Consider the following 24003-nt stretch of genomic DNA (forward strand, 5'->3'; position numbering starts at 1 on the left):
CAACTGTCTATTTTTGCTTTATTTCACCTCTCTGTGAGGGATAGCTGGCAATCCCTGTTCCCTGTGGTTAATTGCCTCATGGGTCGGCAGGTGTGTGGGCTTGATTGCACCTGATGCAGTACAGCTGTGCCTATGGCCATGTGGAGTCTATTTAAGTTTAGAGATTGCAGTGTCAACTGCTTTTTAATTTTCCTTGTGCTGGCTATACGTTTGGTCAGGCTCATTATATTTAAGTGTAGTATAGAATAGAATAGAATAGAAATACTTTTATTATCCCGTGGGAAATTAGACACTGCAAATCGCTCAACATTTAAACATTTAGACAGGACAGGTCACAAATTAGAATAATAACACAAATCAAATCAAGTTGCCTAGGATAAGAGTAGAGTAAAATAAAATAGGATAAAATGAAATGAAATAAAATATACAGAAATAAATACAGTAAGAATATACTGAGCATACTGAGCATGGGGTAAACAATTTGGTCAATATAATTATAATTTAACTCTAACTAAATGAAATATGAAATATATATTCCAGTATTCAGTGTAACTAGGTGCAGTATGCTTTAGGTAGTGTATTGTCCTCCTTGGGTTAGAAACCGTTAGATCAATGTCTGGCAGCCGTCGCTGCCCCCTGTTGTGGAGCCTGGAGGCCGCTAGTCGCGTCCTCCTGCCACTATTGAGCTGCCGCTCTGTGCTCAGTGATGCAGTGAGGCACAGTGATGCATTATATAGTCTGATGGCTGTTGGAATGAAGGACTTCCTGTGCGGTTCAGTGCTGCATTTGGGTAGTGTGAGCCTAGCACTGAACATGCTCCTCCTGTCAGCCAAGTCTGTGTATAGTGGGTGGGTGGTGCTGCCCTATTCAGCATTTAGCCTTCTTTTGTAGCCATCTTGTTTTCGGCTACTGGCTTAGTTTACATTTTACTTTATAGAGGCTGAGTCCTTTATGGTAGTGTTTTCTTTTGTTCTTTTGGAACTGTCCATTGCACATAAACTCCCTTGGTGGAGGTTTATTGTTTTATGTTTTCAATATAAACTCTGGTTTTAGGAGTTGCCTTTGAGGCTTATTTATTCTTTCTACAATACCCCTTTAATGAGTGTCGTCCTGTTTTTTTGGACTTTACTTATTTTCTTAAATACTCACTTTGAGGCTTTCACCTGTAAAGGTTGTTTTGTGTTGTTTGAATGAATGAATCCCCCTTCTCCTAAAACGTCTGCGTAAGCAGTTTTGTGGTTATTCGTTTGACGTATAACTTTAAGATTCCCTATTATCTGCTCATGACCCACACACACACCCACAGCCCTCACACATATAATGCACTGTAAATACACAGGATTTAGCAAGGGATGCTCATATTCATCCTCAGTCCCCAAACATAAAACAAATAAAATACAAAAACAGAGCAATATAAAAACATGTTAAAACAAAAATTACAATAATTTACAAATACATGGCTACAAAGCTAAAAGGACCAAGACCATAAAGGTCCTATATGTGTTCACATGCTTGGTGTTCTAGATTTTTTTTTTTACTTTGTAGTAGTAAAAGTTGGACATTCTCGAATGGTGGTAGGTAAACTGTCCCACAACATACTTCCTGCACGCGTCTATACTTCCCACAAGCAAGTTGTCCTTCTGTGTTGCTCTGATTGGCCACCGACATTTCTGGTCATGTGACATGTGCGCCAATCGCATGACGAGCAGTGTCTTAGCACATTTCCGCATCGAACAGCCTGCAAACGACCTAACGCCTAGTTTATCACTGGTTAAGCTTAGGCGACTCTTTCGCAGTTGGTTACGGTTAGAGTTTGGAATCAGGGCTGGCGTTCTATCACCATGCTCTAAGACAACCTCTAACCTTAACCAACTTCGAAAGAGCGCCTAAGCTTAACCGTCCAAAGAACTTGCCGTCACACAATTGGGCGCACATGTCACATGACCAGAAACGTCAGTGGCCAATCAGATCGCGCAAAAGGACAACTTGCTTGCGGGAAGTATAGACGCTTCCTGCACTGACGAGACATTCTAACCCAAAGTGGTGCGTCGGCGCTGGACCTCGCCATCCTCTCAGCGGTCGACCTATAGTCCTATGACCACGATCAGACTTCTTTTTAATGAATTCTCCCAGGGGAGGAGGACAGAGTCCATGTAATGTCTTGTAAATCATACAGACCTGTTTGAATGACTTGAAATTAGAAAAACTAAGAAAACTGTATTTTTATTAAGGCTGTCAATCTATTAAAATATTTAATCTGATTAATCGCATGATTGTCCATAGTTAATCGTGATTAATCGCAAATTAATTGCATATTTTTTATCTGTTCTAAATCTACCTTACCTAACATGAGAGTCAACAAATGCTTGCTTCATGCAGCCATTTAACACAAAAGGATGCAACCCTCATGCATTGGAAATTTGCATAAAATTCAAAACAGAGTGATGCACAAAATAACTTAAAAGAAAGTAATCATTTAAAACAATGAATAAAGTGTGCATGAAATAATAGGGGAAAGAAAACGTTAGGAACTTGTTACATTCACCCACACAAGGGCTGAGGACTCACAACCCCCCCCCCCCCCCCCCCCCCCCCCCCCCTCTCTCTCTCTCACACACACACACACACACACACACACACACACACACACACACACACACACACACACACACACACACACACACACACACACACACACACACACACACACACACACACACATACACACACACATTAACACTTTGAGTGCCAGGGACGCGATTTGTCGTTAGTTCATGCCGGCAGTTGAGTGCCACCAACGACATATAGCATTTTTTTTTTTTTTTTTTAATCGAGCCTCACGCTAGTGTTGCAGACTCTCTCTGAGCTCAATTGGGAAAATATCGCCCCCTATCGTCTCTCCCTGTGTAACTGCACCCCATTGGTTTAGAGTCGACTGATGGGGGGGGGGGGGTCCAGCCTCCTCATGTTACTTTTCCGGCGAGGCATCAGAAGAGACTCAAGTTGATCGCCGACCCTCAGAACAGCGTGGATTATGTATTTCCAGTACCCAACGCTGAATCAATAAACGCGATCGATATTTGGAATGGCGATCAGGAATTGGAATAATCTTTTTGGAGAACATCTGATCTGAGGTAAGCAATTTATTTTACCAGTCTTGGGATAATCAGAGCTGTTTTCACCTATATATCAACGAGTGCTCTGTGTGTGTGTGTGTGTGTGTCTGTGTGTGTGCGCTGATCAGGAAATGAGAGAATATATTTTTCAGATCGCTTCTCTAGCGTGCATAAGTACACATATACTATCGATAATCTAGCGTTTATTTGAAAACGATTCATAAATAGACCGAAAAATGACAACGTTTTTTGTGTATGCCAGAATATTCCAATAAAGGACGATTATCACGGAATCTATATATTTTCCTGAAAAACGAGGGCTTTTCAAAATGCTATAAAACGGAAATGAACCGATTAAGAAACAATCCGTCTCGACAATGTTGACTGCAAACAAGTCATTAATAAACGACGGGCAGATTAGACACATAGCCATAATTTAAGACAGAGATTATGCGTTTAGAGCGCTATCATTGAAGTGGGTGGTGGCATCCAACGATAAATAGTGCACGCCACGCTGGCAATCAAAGTGTTAATGAACGTTAATCCGGCATTAAAAAAATAGTGGCGTTAAAAGAATTGTGCGTTAATTGTGCCAGCGTTAATTGTAATTTTTATGCATATATACATTTCCATATTCCTGTGTTCTAGGTACGTCCAGTCAATGTGTTGCTTGAACAACAACAGCTGCCTGAAGCCTTCCTAGATGCAGTTATCGGATATGTCAATATTCCAATGTAAACAAGATGCCAATGTGTAAACAAGATGCCAGTTTATTAGCATATAATACATATTTTGAATGTGCTCAGACACCAGCCGCACAAACCAGCTTCTTGTGATATTTTACACATGACTTTGAATAGAATGCGGCATGAAACTCAAACCTGTGATGTCATCAAGATGTAAAACATGGATCTGCTCTGTGGAGCTAATCCTGGATGAATATTTTACCCCTGCTGATAAGGGCTCAGGAGGTAGAGCAGTCATCTGGTAATCTGAGGGTTCCCGGTTCAATTCCGGCTCTTACCGGCAATGTGTTGAAGTGTCCTTGAACAAGGCACTTAACCCCTAACTGCTTGCCTCAGTGTATGAATGTGTGAATGAATGGGTGAATGTGAGGCACTAGTTGTAAAGCGCTTTAGATAAAAGTGCTATATAAATACAGTCCATTTACCATTTAGCGATTGAATAATGAAGTAAAACTAAATGCATTTCAGCCTAAGTATCAATATGAGATCACCCTGAGCCTGAGAGGGGCAAGTATAATTCATGAAAGACTGAGAATCGGCCACAGGAAAAAAGGTATAAATGTATGTTATGTTATAGCCATAAGTAATACGTATATTTACGCTTCGTATCGGCAAAAGTCCAAAACAAATGACCACGACTGGGAGTCGAACCAACATTGGTTGTAGTCGCAAGAGAGTGCTCTCACCATTAGGCTGGACAAGATATGCCTCCTAAAGTGTGAAAACGGAAGTACAGGAAGTACAGAGGAAGAAATACTCATAACGATAAAAACCCTTAAAGGGGGTAAGGCCCCAGGCCCGGACGGTTATGGCCCAGAATTCTATAAAAAAATGAGTAAACACTGAACTTGGCTAATATATCTCTCATCCTTAAAAAAGATAAACCAGCCGACGTGTGTGGCTCTTATAGGCCCATTAGCTTGATAGCGGTGGATAGTAAAATACTCTCCAAATTATTAGCAAGGAGGATAGAGGGACTGCTGCCTCTGATAATAAACCCAGACCAGTTTTGTACAAGGCCGACACTCCATTGCAAACGTGAGGCGGTTACTGAATGTTATACAGTACTCTAATCAGCTGAAACACAAAGCGCTAGCAGTGTCACTAGACGCGCAGAAAGCTTTTGATAGAGTAGAATGGCGGTACCTGTTCGACGTCATGGAGAGATATGGACTTGGAGGGGATTTCCTTAAGTGGATTCAAACCATCTACCACTCTCCCGTGGCCTGTGTCCTTACCAATGGTACCTGCTCTGAGCCTTTCCCCCTGGCAAGAGGCACAAGGCAAGGGGACCCCCTAAGCCCATTACTGTTTGCCGTAGCACTCGAACCGCTAGCAGAGGCTATCCGGTGTCATCATGAAATTGAGGGGGTCTCACTCACGACAGGGGGCACCCCCCACAAAATAGCTCTATATGCAGATGACATTATACTGTTTCTGTCCTCCCCGAAGAGGTCAGTGCCTACTGTCCTGTCAATTGTTAAAGAATTCGGCGTTATCTCAGGCTACAAAATTAACCAAAGTAAATCTGAGGCAATGCCACTAGGAACCCTGACCCAATCAGACATCCCAGATCATTTTCCTTTTAAATGGACTACGTCAGGATTCACATATCTTGGCATTAAAGTCTCTTCCAACTTAAAAGATATGGCACGTCTGAATCTGGCCCCAGTCACCACAGCGGTTAAGAGAGATCTGGAACGGTGGCATGACCTCCCACTATCAGTCATGGGACGGGCGAGTCTAATAAAAATGAACATTCTACCCCGCCTTCTATACCCCTTACAAATGCTTCCCATATGGGTATCCAAAAAAGATATTAAAGATCTGGAGAAGGCTTTTTCTAAGTTCATTTGGCATGGAAAGAGACCCAGGCAAAGATTTAAAATCTTGCAGCTACCAACCAGTAAAGCGGGCCTTGCCATGCCAAATATACTCTTCTATAACTGGGCCTGTCACGCTCGTTACATCTGGGAATGGTTACAAGCCTATCTACACAATAAGAACTGTGTGGACTCGTGGGGCTGCTCACCAAACTCACTATGGGCACTGGTAACCGGTAATAAAGATAAGATTCATAGGGAGATACGAGGCAATCCAATTATCTATAACTCTATCAGAGTGTGGCGACAGATTACCATCTACACAGGGAGAGGAGACCTAAGATCATTGCTAATACCAATCTCTAGCAACCATGAATTTGGACCTGGGCGCAGTTCGGCCATCTTTAAGACCTGGCACTCACTAGGGCTTTGTGTATTGGGGGATCTGTTTAGGGATGGTGTGTTGATGTCGTTTCAGCAACTGCAAACACAATTTAACCTCCCAAGAGAACATTTTTTTGGTTTCTTGCAAATACGACATTTTATTAACTCACTACAGCTGCCAACGCCAATGGGCTCCCTTTACAGCAAAACAGAGAACTTCTTATCCAACTGTAGTAAGGTATCACATTTCATCTCGGCGTTTTACTCACTGCTGCACTCACTGGACTCACAGGAGTTACCATCCCTCCGCAAATGGGAAAGAGATTTTAACAGTGAATATATTGAAGACGACTGGCAGGAGGCCATTGACTCAGTTAAAAAGGTTTATACTTGTAACAGACTAAGAGAAACACAATATAAAATTCTTCACAGATTACACATCACACCTGTGTTACTAAACAAAATGGACCGTTCAATATCTCCATTATGTTCGAAATGTAAAACAGATCTGGGCACCTACTATCACTACTTTTGGGAATGTAAGTGTATATCCAGGTTCTGGGGCCAAGTGGCACGTGAGCTGAGCGACATTTTCAAGGTGAAAATAAAGAAGGATCCAGGAGCTTTTTTACTGGGACTCCCATCAAAGGAAAATAATTTGACACCCTTACAATTCAAACTATTTGATAAACTTCTGCTTTCAGCCCGGAAATGCATTTTGATAAACTGGATTAAGGATAGGCCTCCATCCATACAGATGTGGTACAGAGAGATCTTCGGTGTGCTACCCCATGAAAGACTCTGCAATGCATAGAGGCAACGACGCTTCCTTTCAGGATGTGTGGGCCCCACTATTGGACTACTTTCCTGCTACAATTTCTCAGATCCTTCTAAAGGCCCAATGCCCCATTGTATGGACAGACTTTGGATAGAAAAAAATAATATATGTATATATATGTATGCCTACATGTGAATGGGCTCGATGCAAGTGCAGTACTGTGCAGTGCCTGTCTGGGTTAGATTTCCTTTTTTTTGCTTGTTTTTCTTTTTGATCTGTTTTTGCTGGCATGACGGCATAGATGAACTGGAGGAACCCCCCCCCCCCCCTTCTGTCCCAATGTGTGTTTTGTAATGTAAGTAACTGTATGTGAAAAATCTTAAAAAAAAACCAATAAAAATATCAAAAGTAAAAAAAAAAAAAAGGAAGTACAGACTACAGGCGTTCCGGTTTCGACAAAACAATTATAGGAACGTGTGAAGTGCACAATATTTCCTGGTTTAAGCCACTGCAACGGCTTTGCCTGAGGAATTTACCACATGGACGGGACGTTCTAGCTTGTTTGCCGACAGGATTCGGGAAAGGTTTGGTCCGTTCGGAGGCAGCTTCCAGGGGAAGTACATACACCGGAAATTCTACCCCATACACACTTTCGGCCGTAGTTCTTTACCAGGCTTTATCTCACGGAGATAAAACTGGGAACGAGGTTATCTCACCATAGACGTAGCTACCCACCCACCCTGATACAAACACAGCAATACTATGATGATGATTCTCTTTAACGTTTAATGGTTATGATTAAGATATAAAGTTACGTTTATGGTTAGTTTGAGGTAACAGTGTGGTTAAGGTTATTGGGGTTTAGGGCGAACCTAGTGGTCTTGAGGTAAAGGCACTTGCCTCCCATGCAAGCCCCCCTGGTTTGTTACCAGCAGTAAATGTTTTATGAAAATGTTAAAAGTTTACATTTCAATATATTACTTTGTAATATATTTGTAATACGTATGCTATGCATTGTGCATTTTCGTAAATACGTCAATATATTACTTATGGCTATAAAATACCCTTTTCCTGTGGTCCCCAGGCCATCAGGCTGCTAAACGAACAATGAATGAACACTACACAACAACAACCACCAAACGCACATAGCACACACATCCACACGCACACACTCACTTTAAACAAACACACTGTAGCACCCACTCCACACACTTATAGCACACACCCACTTTAAACAAACACACTGTAGCACCCACTCCCCACACTTTATATTTATGGATGAAGGATTGCACTACAACTCGTACACCTTACTGTAAATTGTACCTAAAATTGTACCTCATCCCATTTCTGCTTTGCACTAGATAGTAGGGGTGGGACAATACATCGATCCAGATCGATATATCGATCTATTATCAATAATCAAATAGGATCGACGCAACGTAAAAAGATCGATTCATATTGCGATACTCTTATTTTGAAAATCCCTGCGAGTCATATCCGCCGGCGCCCAGTATTGTGAAACTCCGTGTAGAAATTACAGCAGTGTTTGCGTCTGCTGTAAAGCACTACAGAGCGTCTATTTTGCGAGCCGATATAAGTCTGTGCAGTTTTTTCCCCGCAACGGGTCAAATGCATATAACAGGCGTTGCATCGTCGCCATTCCTTTATGCCAACGTCGCGTTAAATATCTAAATGAACGTCGCGTTGGCTGCTAAAAGCTAAGCAGCTAACCGTGAGAGAGAACAGGAGAGTGGAAAGGGGACTTGGAAGGAGGAGGGGTGGGGGCTGTGGGGGACTGTGTGTGTGTGTGTGTGTGTGTGTCGGTGTGTGTCTGTGTGTGTGTTAAAGCTCAATATATAAAAACAAAAGTGAACAGGAGGTCTATTTGTATTAAAAACAATAGATTGTTTTTCATTTAAATGTCTGGAAGAGCTCAAAAATAAATACATCAATTGATATTTCCGTAGCCTTTTTTTAGTTGATCTAAATGTGACTGATTGTGTTAAATGGGCACATAATATCGCCTCATATCGATCGCAGACACCTGAATTGAATCGTATCGTATCGTATCGTGGCAGACTTTGTGATATCGGCAAATATCGTATCGTTGTCCAAAGAATCGATATCGTATCGTATCGTGATGAAACTGATGATTCCCACCCCTACTAGATAGTACTGTACATTAGTACACTGCATAGTATTGTGTATTGTATATTATATGGTAACTCAGAACATTGTACATATGTCTATACCGAACACTGTGACTCATTTTCTTCTTCTAAATTCATGCTATATTATGTTATTATGTTATTTGATACTATCTTGTCTAGCACAGTCTCTGGAGCGTAACAGTAAGAAGCATTTTGTATGAAAGTATTCTGTACTTCTGTATGACAACTATTAAAGAACTTGAACTTGATAAGTACTTTATTTATTTTAAGCGAGATCGGGCTGACAGAGCAGTTTAACTCAATCAGCGCCAGACCCGAGTATAGTCGGGTTTTCATCGTTATTTCTTTTATTCGATATTTCCATTCATTACAGGCACACCGACTCTGGGTTAACATGGGGAATCATCCTGAGAAGGCCAAAGTGCAATACCGGCCGCATCCTCCCAGGTGGCAGTATCGAGCACCCTTTGAAACCTTATATCTTGGCCTGTGCAATGATCAAATGTCTCCGGGCACACTTTTCTTTGTCAGGCAAGACGAGCGGGTATCCCGATTGCATTGAGAAGCGTCAAATGCCTCAGATGCATCTGTTGTGGTGGATTATGTTAGCGACACGGTGGACACCAATACTTGGACTCGCGATCAGACAATTGGAATATTCTTTTTGGGGTACCTCCTAGTGAAGGTAAGGAATAAATTATATCAATCCTGCTTTGATCCAACCATGATTTCACCTCGATCGCAACGTGTGTGTAACGTTACTCCACAACGTATGCCGTTGGTGACGATCAAAGCATCGAAAAACGACCCCCCCCCCTTCATGCATTCATGATGAAACATAATACCTATTATATAGATTTGATTTGGAAATAGTAGCGTGTCCAGGCGAGAAACGGCAACGCTTTTAGTGAAATTCACGTTTGGATGCATATTGTTGTTTTCTGGGATTAGACAGGATCACTCTAAAACTATACTTATATTTACCACGGTATAACACACAGACGTATTGATGAAAATTTGTATTCTTTTTCACTATTGAACGATAGATAGCGGATGTCAAATGGGCCATAGTATTGTATCCATAGCTATAATATAGAATATATATATAGCCCTGCAAACACAGACACTTATTCCTATCTTTTAGAGCATCGGCGTGGTAGGAACAAGCGATGCTCAAGTCAGTGGCAGTGGTGCATTGGTGTTTTCATACCTGGTTGCACTGTGTTTTAATGACGCCGCGTGCGCACGCTCCCGCGCATAAATGTTCCCTCGCGTGCACACAGACTAAAGACAATGCCTAATTGCCTCTAGGAACGGAATGTAACACATTTCATTCACAAGTTTTGTGTGAATGTATTTGTGTGACGTATTTTAACACACCTGAGCTGAGATATTGTTATGCAAAGTAGCCATGTGGGTACTTTACTTGACGAGTTGGCGTGTCAGTCGAGTGTAGCGCATTCCTGTGTGCACACGCGTGCTTCTGCTCACAGAGCCGGTTGCTCGGCATGCAACCCCGTCCCATGACCAACGCACCCCTGGTCAGTGGCGTCCAAAGAGTTAAGACACATCTCAATGACATCACATACTTGTCATTGAGAGAGACGGTCTGTCATGCACATTGGAATTCATTATTAAATTGAGTGGCATTCCCCTTTAAATGCAAAACTGGGGGGGGGGTTAAGTTGCAGTTAAGTTTCTGGAACCATTACCAAGAAAAGACCCACAGGCAAGGAACAGCGGTATAGCACAAATCTACTACAGGCCAGTCCATTATGTCTTAACACATTGTGTGCCATAAACGGCGTAAATCGTTATTGCCTGCCATGCGTTGAACGCCAACAACGGTGTATCACGTATTTGGGATCAATATAAAAATGTGTCGCCATGGCATTCATAATTCATCCAGCCTCCCTCCGGATCGCAGCCGGACCCTGTTCTGATATTGCAACGCCTCAATACCGCCGCCTGGTGGATGGTCGGGCGAGTTACACTCACGCCAAACCGGAAGTGGCGATCGGTGCATCGAGGAAATTCCTCCGCCAGAGATATATTGTGGCGTGGATCAATATACACACTCGAGTGCATTTGGATCGCTTTCTAAACGCAATAATCGATATGATTTCGGCGTTTATTGCGTCATACAAACCGGAAATGGATCTAGCAGATCGACGTCAAATAATTGGGATCTTTTTCCTCCAGTCTCATCGGCGAACGGTAAGAAGACACTAACGTTACTTTCAGCTTGATTGTCCATTTCTTTGTTTGCAATCAGTCTGATCAATATATCAACCCATACTAAATAAAGCCGTTACTGACGATCAAGGAATTATAAACGACCCCCCCCCCCCTTTCCTTTACGCATGATGATGCATAATGTATACCGATCATATACATTTGAATTTTTTAATATAGCGTGTATAGGAAAGAAATGCCAATCGATAATCTATCATATGCTTCAGGGCTAGCGTTTTTGGAATTACAGCAGAAAAGCTTAAAAACATACTTATATTCTCGACGGTATTAACACAACAATGTATGAATGAAAAAATATATAATCACGGTGACCAAATGCGTCCACATTTTTATAGGATTCTATCACATTTTCATAACAATAGCGAATATAACTTACCCTGCACCGTTTTCATTGAGGTTTCTTACAAATTAACGATGTTTTATTTGTCCTTTATATGCGGATAACATTCAAATATTAAATTGTACCATTATGTTCCCGTTTAGACAACAAACATAATGCTAATGATGCACTTTTGTTAAGATAATTGGGTGACCATTCTCGATCACTGTACTCAGCTCTCATTACTAGTTTAACGCTGTTCAGATCGCATCAAAGAATAGACGCGTCCCAGTGACCTGTGACCTGTGCTAAAGGTCTTGGGAAGTGTATTAATTTTGTAGTTTTCACATTTTCACCTTTTAATTTTAAACCAATGCTGCCATCTACTGACAACAGAAAGTGTTGTGTAAGTTCTGTTTCATGCTAGCTTCCGCTCAGCGTCATATTGCATATATCTCGCTTCAGCGTATATACACTGAATAATTTCAAAATGTACCTTTACATACCAACATCCGTCTGACCACACCCCCATCTGCTGCCTATATAAGCAGGGGTGGGGCCACACACTCATCTCCTTCTCAAATTTCAACCACAAAATAGTGCCTGTATACCAATCACTTGGCGAGGAAAATAAAGTATTAGCTGGAGAAAGGAAAACAGAAGAACAAGGAGATACGTTGACATTATATCTTTATTTTCTCTCTCACTATTTTCGAGAAAATACGGCGATATTGTCTTCGTCACTGGAGTGTCTGGAAGATGATGATCATTCTGACCTCCACCGGCTTTTTCGTATTAGGGGCTCGCGCCGCTGATATACTCCCCAACTGCAGTCCTCCTTGCTGCGGCTGGATGGGTATTGGCCCTCCGGTCATACAGCTGGACTGTGGGAGGCACCAGCTGTTGTGAGAACTGGGTGCTTCCGTGTTGGGTAAGTACTGTTTTGCTTGCGAGTGCTAGTTGTCTGTTAACGCTTGGGGGTTAGGTGACAATTTTACGAAAGCCGACCCCGGACTAGGGTTCTCTGTTCGTCTTTTTGAGCGGCGGACGGAGGATCTTGGTCTGACGCCCATGATGGTCAACCTAGTGGGCCGCGACCGAGACCTGGTTAAAACCCGGGATTCTCTGGACGAGCGGATGCTTCTCTGTCCCGTGCAGGCCCCATCTTTCACATGAATGTGGAAGTACACCCTAACGAGGAAATGTGGGCATGGAGCTTCGTTATCGGAAGATCCATGCTCAAGTCGGCTGCAGCCCGGATGGGATTTGTGCCGGCTCCGCTGTATGTCTGGTAAATCACTGTTGAAAACTGTGTTGACATTTCTTTTTCTCTTCCCTCTTAGGATGGGGAGGGACTCAGGCGGCGGCCTGTCTGAAGTGTGGCTTATTATGTTGTTGTGTACAGTTCAGGTGATAGCTGCTTAGCTGGCGTGCTAGTTTGTGGCCTACTGTGTTAGCCAGTCAGCTGTTAGCTGCGGCGCTAGCTCGTTGTGTTCACTAGGCTAGTAAACATTAGCTTGTTGCTATCAGTCGGACGGCTGTTAGCTTAATGCTACACTGTTGAAACGTTACTGTGACTATAACATGCCTTAAACACTCTGACTATGACGTCATCTTTGACAGAGGATGTTAGTCGACCCTACACCCGGGTGCCAGTGCCAGCGAGGACTTCGCCAACATGGAGAACGGCGGCTGGGTGGCGTAGCGGACATACCCTCGTCACCAACGCAGGAGATGCTGGGTTCAACTCGGAGTCCCGCTAACTAGTGTTGCTGTTCTCTTGGCCTGCGCTCAGGGTGAAGGTAGGAGTCCTGACCGGACTTTAAACACTTCTTCTTTTCTTCCCTTCTAAATATTTTGTAATAACGATGTTTCCAAAACATGTGTTGCTGCAATACATTGAGGATACAACGCGTGTTGTGTGTGAATTGTCTTGTCACTGGTATAGCTTCTATCTCCATAGTGAATCGGCGTTGTTTTTTACATGTGTAAAAATGAACTGGTTGGTTGTGATGAGAACATGTGTGTTCATGTAACGTTGTAACGTGGGTGAACTCACAACTAAGAGGGTTAGTAATAACCTGTGAAGCTATGCTTAGTGACATGTGATTGAGGAATGAATCTTTTTCTCAGCCTGTGATGACAATGAACAGCATGTTCACATATTAACAGGGGTGCCTGTTCACCTTGGTCGTATCAAGGGTAAGATAGGAGGGGTGACCCCCCGGTTTCCCTGGGGCTTCCCCCCCCTCCTCTCAGACATGTTGTTTACAATATATTGTGTCACTGTGTTTGTGGGGATACGATGTAACCCTCAGCTTAAGTTGCTGGGGTTGTGCTTTCGCTTGAGAAACAATTTTTTCCTAAAGAAAAGGTTGTTTGGTCACTTATCATGTGTGCTTAGCAAGGTCTGTGGCCATTACATAATCGAGGACTTGTGTCTTCTCTCGTTATGAAAAACGGCGTTCCTCTGTAGTAAGAGTGTACTTTTGCCATTTTTTGTTGTGATGAAGGGTTGTGTGTGTCGTTGTGATCTACAACTGGGTTAGGTTTGGTCCACAGAAGCACATGTGTAAGTCTGGACCGGGGCTCTTAAAAGGGCCCTCTCTATTCTGTGTTTTTTCCTTGGTAAAACTCAGATAGCAGGTTAGCACATGAGCTATGTGAAGCTGTTAATGCTTCATGTAGCAGGCTATGACTGGGTCATGGCTCTACTTTGTCATTACATCGTATCAGGGGTGAGGGGTCGTAAAGGGGTGAACTGGTAAACCTTTCCTCCCCTTTTCTGATTGGTCAGGTGTTAAAACCACCTGTCTTTCAGGGTTCCTGTCACGTTGCTGTTCGGCACGTTACAGGGTAAGGGGGGGGGTGTTTCCTGGTTCCACGCCCTGAAAGATTGGGCGTGTGCACCGCGGGAATTCCCCCGCCATAGAGTACGTCACTGAGCGCGTCTCTATTGGTAAGACTTCCGTGGGTTGTTCAGGTCCATGTTATGGATCTGTTTCAGGGAGTTGTCAGAGCTCCTGCTCACGAAGCTCCTCCTCAGGGAGAAGTGCCTTCTGTGAGTTCGGACTCTCCTTCCCAGTGAGGGAGCCTCCTCAGAGTTTCAGAGCCTCCTCCTCAGATTGTCAAGGTGAGTAGAACTTCAAAAAAGGAGTTCTGCTCTATTGTGTGTGTATTCGATTCAATTCGATTATTGAGTGTGTATTGGTTCAGTGCCTCCTCCTCTGAGAGCCCTAACCCAAGTGTTACATAGCTCAATGTTGCAATATTTCTTTTCAATCTATACAGCTCGCATGGGAAGTCTCTCTGGGGATTCCCGTCTCCTCCCTGTGGTGAGGGTGGCGGGATGTAAAAATAAAAAAAAATTACCCTCAGCTGCGTCACGTGGGATTCATGTCAGTCTGTGTTTCTTTCTTTTTTAAATAAAAAGAGGAAAAAACGTGAAGCACGACAGCTCCTTGTCGTTCTCCCAGGCGACTTGGAGGAACAATGTCTGGTGTCTTGTTAGACTATCCATTGATGTGTTTGGGTCTCGATGCATACATAGTGCTGGCTCGGGGTGTTTCTGATAAGAATCACGCAGGGGGCTAGTACGCCTTCGTTGCTCGTTATTAAAACAGCGTTTTTATAGGGCAACTGGGATGGAGTTTGTCTCTTCCGAGCGCCAGTTTACTAGGTTGTCTCGATGAATTCTCGTTCATATCTGGGGGATGTTAACGGAATAGATCAGAATATAGGTAGAGGGGTCTCACGCCCTTGGGGTGGGCCACTGAGCGAGGTACAAATGGGACCGTCTGGGTGGCGCCCTCTTTTCATGTTTTAGATCGACACGCATACCTACCCCCTCTCCTGGAGTGGGCATGTCAGCGTGGTTAGGGCACAGGACTGGTTCTGGTCGCGCTGGTCCAGGTCAGTTAACCCGTTGTCCGCCGGGGACGCAGATCTGCTGTTCTGGTACCCTGAGGGACTTGTGCTTTTTTCGGGGGGAAAAATGCCGGGTCGGCCCGGGTGTCACAGGGTTAGGCGTTATGGAGACCCTTTGTTGGGTACACGTTGTACCTGGCACTATCATAAAGGGGCTGGTTCTCCTTCTTTCGCTCCTCTCTCACGCATGGCGAAGAGGGGGCTGTTGGGGTGGTCTTCTGGACCTCCTCTGGTGACCCTGTGTGCTTCCCGAGCCGCCGGGCCCGGTCCGAAGTAATGTTTCGTTGAAACCGTAGGCCTGGGAAACTGAAACACTTGTACTGTGGTATAGCTGGTGTATACCCGCAGGTGTGTTTTGTAGTTTTTTCTTGGGGGTTATAGGAACAACCACGTATGTGGTACCAAGAGGGTGGTTGATTCCCTGGTATGTTGGAGCAGAGTCAACTCCCGGGTTACCCGGTTGAGTGTGCCCCTGCACGTTCATGATGTCTGCCAATCGTGTCAGCCTTCTCTGCCTCGACCCCTCTGGGTGTTTTTTTTTTGATGGAGGCTTTGTCATGGTGCGCAACAATGCCAGCATACGCCCCTTCCGCCGGGGTGCTGTTTTCAGTTGACCCCTTTGGCGCCTGTCTCGTCTGCAGTGCTCCAGGCTCGGGTCTACAGCCTGTTGCCTGGTTTCCCCGGTGCGCTGCCTGCTTCCGTTATGGTTAGCCTTTTGAGTGCTTCAAGTTACGGCCATGCTGACTGCCTGTGTTGCCTAGTGGGGGAGGGCCCGCTCTTGGAGGGGCCCTGTCCAAATACACTGGCGATGTGGGGGGCGGTGTCACTAAGTGACCGCCTGGTGAGGTCTTGATGCCTGGCGTCATTGACCTCTCCGGGCCCCCTTTTTCCGGGGGATCCAGTCCCTTCAGTGGGTCTGGGCCTTCCTTCGCGCTCCGCTGCTACGGCCTTGCCACGGGGTTGAGTTTGCTCTTGACCCCGTGATTTTGGGGGCAGTAACAAGGTTTGTTCCTTCCGTTCGTTCCCTGGTGGCATGCGGGTTGTGCGTGTGCGTAGTCATGGGGTCAAGCCACGATCTGCTCACCCTGTGCGTTGAGTTGCTCGAGTTCCTCTTCACACGGTCAGATCCGTCTCCCTCCCGTCCTCCAATAGGGAGGGTATCCCTCCATTAGGGAGGGTTGGGGGGCTCGGTCCTCCACGGTTCTGATGGTTGTGGGGGGCCTCAGTGGGGTACATTTGTCGAGCTTCTAGCTCCCGCTCAGCTCCTGTTATGCAATATGACGCTGAGCGGAAGCTAGCATGAAACAGAGCGTAAGGTTATGTATATAACCAAGTTCTGTGAATGCTAGTGACGCTCAGCGTCTAGGCGCCACTGTGGCCCTTGATCTTTCATTGTGGTGAAATTTTTTGGGAAGGAGATGAGTGTGTGGCCCCACCCCTGCTTATATAGGCAGCAGATGGGGGTGTGGTCAGACGGATGTTGGTATGTAAAGGTACATTTTGAAATTATTCAGTGTATATACGCTGAAGCGAGATATATGCAATATGACGCTGAGCGTCACTAGCATTCACAGAACTTGGTTATATACATAACCTTACGTTATAGTATAACGTCCACTTGAGACTAGGGATGGGAATCGAAAACCGATTCCCGTTGGGAACCGGTTCCTAATTGGCCGATGCCTGGAACCGTGTGGCTCCTGTGACTTTCGATTCCCTTATCGCTGCCTACAGTTGCGCAATAACGTTACGTTAGCATGTAGCCATGGCAGACTCTATTTGATTCCTTAAGGGCTCGAAATTGCCTGGGTTTTGGTATTATGCTCCCGAAATGCTCCCGCTGTTTGGCTACTTCTATGTGCAGTGAAAACTACTTGAATGCTTTAGAACAGTCATTGATTTAGTTTAGGGTGAGCTCAAATTAGCCGCGGAGCTATCGCTAGCTAACGTGAGCTAACGCTATTTAATCAAGCTCACAAAGAGAGATAAACAGCTGACAGCGGATAGTACAGGTACAAATACAATAAAACAGCGGGTGGGGACTGTTGTGTAAACCTTGTACTCTTTAGTTCACATATAATAAGAGCCGGATTGTTTGTTTACTAAGTCTCTACTAGTCTACTCTGAGTCCGTCAGACAGGAAGTACCATGGTGCAACATACAAATGTGTCCGTGTAGCAACACAAGCCAATACTTTAAAGGACAGGGGCCCGGGGAGGGAGCTCTCTCTCTCTCTGTGTGTGTGTGTGTGTGTGTGTGTGTGTGTGTGTGTGTGTGCGTGTGTGTGTGTGTGTGTGTGTGTGTGTGTGTGTGAGAGAGTGTGAGTGAGAGACAGAAGTCAGAGGAATAACAACCTGTTATTCAATAGATTAAATTCGTTTAAGAATAAAAAAATAAATACATTTTAAGAGAATCTCAAATACATTATTTTATTTAAGTGTAGGCTATAGTTAATGTTTTATTTTTTACAGTGTTTGTATTTTTCTGACATGGGGGCTCAACAATAAATGACAATCAGAAATGTCAAGTTGCATGTTGTTATTCTAACCAGCTTAGACCCCGACGCTCTGCATCTTCTGGCCGCCTCAGACCTACTCCTATCCGAGCTCCGGGAGGGTCATCAAAGAGAAGTCGCCTATTCTCAGTCCTTGCCCCACAATGGTGGAATGAACTACCCACCCCAGTTAGGACAGCCGAATCACGTCCAATCTTTCGCCGTCGACTAAAGACGCACTTCTTCAACCATTATCTGAATAAAAAAAAATATATCTAACCCTAACTAACCGTACTGTCATGCACTTGTCCTAATAAACTAACCTACACTGTAGCACTCAACACTTTGATGAACATTGTTGCTCAGCTGATAGAGTTGTGCCCTTCCTGATGGCTTGTCGTACAGAACTTGTAAGTCGCTTTGGATAAAAGCGTCAGCTAAATGACTAAATGTAGTTCTGTTGCATTTCCAATTTATTTATTTAAATTATAAATTGATCAGGTATCGATAAGGGAATCGATAAAGAATCGAATCGATAAGCAGAATCGATAATGGAATCGTATCGATAAAATCCTATCAATTCCCATCCCTACTTGAGACCCGCACTTCCGTAAACACCGTCGCCCAAAACACATTCTAGAGATTCCCACTTTTTACTGGTACATAGGTTCATATCTAATAGTCTTTAGATGACTAAATATAGATGATAAAATATAGGGATAAAATTGAACTCCAGTTTGAACAAGCTGACTCTAGAGCTATGTGGCAGGGGCTCAAAACGATGACAGACTACAAAGGCGCCTCCCTCAAACTGAACAGTGACATCTCCTTAGCAAACGACCTCAATACCTTCTATGCGAGGTTTGATGCTGGTAATAACAACACCAGCTCACAAGCCTCGGCAATGGGGGGGGGGGGGTCGGCTGCTGATGGAGGCGCAGTGTTCAGGGTAACAGAGCATGAGGTGAGGCGGACCTTTAAAAAAGTGAATATCAGGAAGGCAGCAGGTCCGGACGGCATCCCCGGCCGCGTCCTAAAAGTCTGTGCCGACCAACTGGCCCCAGTATTCACTGACATATTTAACCTGTCCTTAGAACAGGCTGTCATCCCCACCTGCCTGAAGAAGTCCACTATTATCCCTGTACCCAAAAAATCCAAGCCTGCTTGCCTCAACGACTACCGCCCTGTAGCTCTCACCTCCATAGCCATGAAGTGCTTTGAGAAGCTAGTAAAGGGCTACATCTGCTCCTCCCTCCCCATCAACATGGACCCCCTGCAATTTGCATACCGCCCCAACAGGTCCACGGAGGACGCCATATCCCATGTGCTGCACACAGCAGCATCACACCTGGACAAGAGGCAGGGGAACTATGTGAGAATGCTATTCATCGACTACAGCTCGGCATTCAATACCATAGTCCCCTCCATACTCATAGCCAAGCTCAGGGACCTGGGCTTGGGCTATGACCTCTGCCAGTGGGTCTTGGACTTCCTGACTGGCAGACCCCAGGTGGTGAGAGCAGGCAACTGCACCTCCTCATCCATCACCCTCAACATAGGGGCCCCCCAGGGCTGTGTTCTGAGTCCCCTCCTCTACTCCCTGTACACACACGACTGTGTGGCTCAGCGGAGTAGCAATACAATCGTCAAATTTGCTGACGACACAGTGGTGGTGGGCCTGATCTCTGCCAACGACGAGAGGGCCTACCTGGAAGAGGTCAAGGTCCTGGCGGGATGGTGCCAGGAAAACAGCCTCTCCCTGAACGTCAGCAAAACAAAGGAGATGATTGTGGACTTCAGGAGGTCGGGGGTCAAGGACTACAGCCCCCTCAGCATCGACGGGGCACCGGTTGAGAGAGTCAACAGCTTCAAGTACCTCGGAGCCTACATATCCGAGGACTTGACATGGACCACACACATTAACAGTGTGGTGAAGAAGGCACGACAACGCCTCTACTTCCTCAGGCGCCTAAGGAAGTTCCAAGTCAGCCAGAAGATCCTTAAGAACTTCTACTCATGTACAATAGAGAGCATCTTGACCGGCAACATCACCTCCTGGTTTGGGAATAGCACTGCAAAAGACCAAAGCAGACTACAAAGAGTGACACGTTCAGCCGAACGCACAATTGGAGGGGGGCTCCCCACCCTCCAGAACATTTACTACAAGCGTTGCAAGGGGAAGGCTAAGAGAATTATTAAGGACTCGAGCCACCCGAACAACTGCCTCTTTGAACTGCTGCCGTCAGGCAAGCGATACAGGAGTCTCAAGGCGAGCACAGAAAGACTCAGAAGTAGCTTCTATCCCCAGGCCATCAGGCTGCTAAACGAACAATGAATGAACACTACACAACAACAACCACCAAACACACATAGCACACACATCCACACGCACACACTCACTTTAAACAAACACACTGTAGCACCCACTACACACACTTTATAGCACACACCCACTTTAAACAAACACACTGTAGCACCCACTCCCCACACTTTATATTTATGGATGAAGGATTGCACTACAACTCGTACACCTTACTGTAAATTGTACCTAAAATTGTACCTCATCCCATTTCTGCTTTGCACTAGATAGTACTGTACATTAGTACACTGCATAGTATTGTGTATTGTATATTATATGGTAACTCAGAACATTGTACATATGTCTATACCGAACAACTGTGACCTCATTTTCTTCTTCTAAATTCATGCTATATTATGTTATTATGTTATTGATACTATCTTGTCTAGCACAGTCTCTGGAGCGTAACAGTAAGAAGCATTTTGTATGAAAGTATTCTGTACTTCTGTATGACAACTATTAAAGAACTTGAACTTGAACTTGAATACTCATGAAATTTGATATATATATTCTAAAATAAGTATAATTTCACTTCATCTACCTGTCGACATGAAATTCCCAAACGCTGACTGTAAAAAAAAGCCTGGATGTCGCGCAAAAAAGGGGGGCGTGACCGAATTTGGTAAGAGTGACTGAGATTGGTCTACGTTCCGTTAACGTTCCCACATCCGGAACGATAGATACCCGATGTTGAATGAGCCATAGTAATGCAGATATAGCTATAATATTTAAAAAGTTATAGCCCTGCAAAGAAGGTAAACATCTCCATAGGCTTACAGCGGTGGCAGCGAGGGCATAATGATGGGCACAATGCATGGCACAATGCATGGCGCCCAATGTGTTAATGATAGCAAGGCAACAAGTTATAAAGTTACAGTATATCAATTAAAAAAAGAATGACTCACCGGAATTACATGGACTTTTCCGGATCAAAAGGATCGGGGGGTTTCCGTTTTCTCTCTTATTTTCCACTCTCAGGCGACAGATGCTGGGGTAAGTCCTGCCATCACTCCCGCACACCGGGTCCAAGGAGGTGCAGGCGCAATAGCCGTGATCATGCACGTGCTGCTGCCCGCCGGGCGGATAATTGCACACCAAGCCCTCGCCACAAACTCCCTCCCCGTGCTCCCCGCAGGAGTCGCCCTCGCCGGCCGCGCACACCGAGCAGCACCCGCAGGGGTCCCGGACCAGGCCGTAGTAACACGCCGCGGGGGGGCAGCGGGACGGCTCACAGACCTCCGGACAGGTCGTCACTAGCTGCGTCACCTGTCTTCTTCTAACCAGACGCGCGTGAATCACAGAGGCGAGGAAACAATAAGCCACCAACTTAATCATGATTCAAAAACAATTGTCCAAAGGTAAAATAAAAGGAGCTTTTACGCGCCGTCTTCCATCTATGGATTCCAGTTAATTCTTGGTCAAGGTGTCCATATTTGTAAGAAAATTCACTTATTATACTCAGAACGAAGTCCAAAGCCACAATGGGGGTGTAGAGCTATTGTATTGGTTGTTATATGGGTTGTCTAAACGCCATTGTAATGATCTTTCTCAGTGGAAGCATGCTCTCAACCCAAGTCGCAGGTTCAAGCGCCGTGTGCTATGGTCCCCCTGCAGCAGGTACTCTCTTGGGAATGCAGCCGCGGCGTGAGTGTTTATAGTGTTGTGAGTTGGCAACCTCCCAGGCAGAGTCGCTCTCTCCCTCGTGTGCAGATCAGTGTCAGAGATTTCATTTGCCATGTATGGACGAATCCACATTAGAATACAGGTACAGAGCACCACTGTGTGTCTACAACTAATCCAATACAGGAGCAGAGTAGAAACATTAAAAAAAAAAAAAAAAAAACACAGACGGAATAAAAGGACAAAATGCTATAAGGTTGATATCAACATCCCCTAAAGTGGTAAAGTGCATAATGCATAGAGGCACAGTTTACAGTAAAGTGCATATAATCAAATTGCATGATGCACAGACACACAGAAACAGCACTTCCACAACCTGACTAATAACACACCAAATTTAAAATAGGATAATATACAAATCTAGCCTTTGGAGTTATTCAGGCTGCACACTACACTGGGGAAGAAACTCCCCAGTAGAGAAGAGGTAGAGCATGTGATAGAGCGGTATAGCGTCTGCCCGACGGGAGGGGGACAAAGAGGCCTGCGGCTGGGTGACCAGAGGGGTTGTTGATAATGCCAGAGGCACGGGAAAGCAGCCTGGCAGCACCATATCTCTTCTAGAGCTAGATAGAAGAACTAGGCCTTTAGGCTACTGAAGGGGGGAAAATGCCAAAAGAAAAATGAATCAGCATTGTCAATACCCGGAGCTAAGGAACTAGGTCAAAGAGCACCTACGGGAGACTGCAACTCGAAACTGGCCCCTGTAAATGTCCTAACCCAACCCCCTCCAATGTACAGTTACCCCCCCCCCCGCCTACCCAACCCCCTCCCCCACCTCCAATGTAGTTTCCCCCTACCTACCCACCCCCCCCCCCCCCCACCTATCCAACCTCCTCCAATGTACAGTTTCTTACCCCTCAAATGTATATACTCTCTTTTTTAGACTATTTTAGTACTCACAAACAGTACTGTATATTTGTCGATCTAGTATGTCATGTATAGATGTAGCAGTACTGTCTTTCTGTAGTCATGTATCATATATGTTATGATGAATTGAAAATGGGGAACCCTGATGTAAAGAAGACGAAAGTCTTTCTCTGGTCTGCATCTTCTTAACAATTGTGTGTATTGAGCTGTACTGTATTGTACCCATTCTGCAATCTGTTAATAACGTTTTCAATCAATCAAGTCCAAGTTCTGTTGGAATCGGCAGTGGTGTTTGGGGTCCGTGTTCTACATATAGTCTGTATTTCCACAACCAAACAGGCTTTTCAGTCTCTCCTTTGGCAATGGGCTTTGCTTTTTTTAAATACTTTTTTTTTTATTATTATTCTTTATTAATGTACCCATTCTGCAATCTGTTAATAACGTTTTCAATCAATCAAGTCCAAGTTCTGTTGGAATCGGCAGTGGTGTTTGGGGTCCGTGTTCTACATATAGTCTGTATTTCCACAACCAAACAGGCTTTTCAGTCTCTCCTTTGGCAATGGGCTTTGCTTTTTTTAAATACTTTTTTTTATTATTATTATTCTTTATTAAGCACTTATCCTTATCATTAGAGCACAGGTACTTTGTGTTTTATTATTAAATAGGCCGAGTCATCACTATAAAACTCCATTAATTGATACATCTATACTGGTACAGTATGTAGCCATCATTTTGTAATGTATTGGAGTTGAATAGTGAAATGTCAACGATGTACCTACAGTAACACCCCGCAATGCGCTCAACTAGAACCTTTCACATCCACCCATTTACTTCAAACACTTTGCACGCTTTCTCCACCTCAAGTGCGCCATTACGCATGCAGCCGTCACGTCTTAAGATAAGATAAGATAAGATATTCCTTTATTGATCCCCTTCGGGAAAATTCAGGCGTCATAGCGGGAGGGGGGAGGGGAGGTACAGGTAGTAGAAGACATGCAGGTCACAGAATTATAGTACAGTGGAGAAGTAAAAATAGAATAAAAAGGCAGTGTAAACAATATAATTAACTCTGGACATCTGGTA

At 44.5% G+C, this 24003-nt stretch overlaps 1 protein-coding gene across 1 annotated transcript in view; it reads right to left on the bottom strand.

Moving 5' to 3' along the window:
• The window catches only part of htra4 (HtrA serine peptidase 4), a gene marked incomplete at both ends in the record, with an annotated part of 111736 nt that extends 90028 nt beyond the window's left edge, over positions 1 to 21708 (bottom strand). Inside the window, one exon of the mRNA XM_084308130.1 lies at positions 21279 to 21708. Within this exon, the coding sequence (XP_084164256.1) occupies positions 21279 to 21708 (430 nt within the window). The remainder of the gene's footprint in view (positions 1 to 21278) is intronic.
• Between the last annotated feature and the right edge of the window lie 2295 nt (positions 21709 to 24003).

The sequence above is a fragment of the Notolepis coatsorum genome (genome assembly GCF_963971535.1).
Source record: "Notolepis coatsorum genome assembly, chromosome: 2".
Classification (NCBI taxonomy): Eukaryota; Metazoa; Chordata; class Actinopteri; order Aulopiformes; family Paralepididae; genus Notolepis; species Notolepis coatsorum.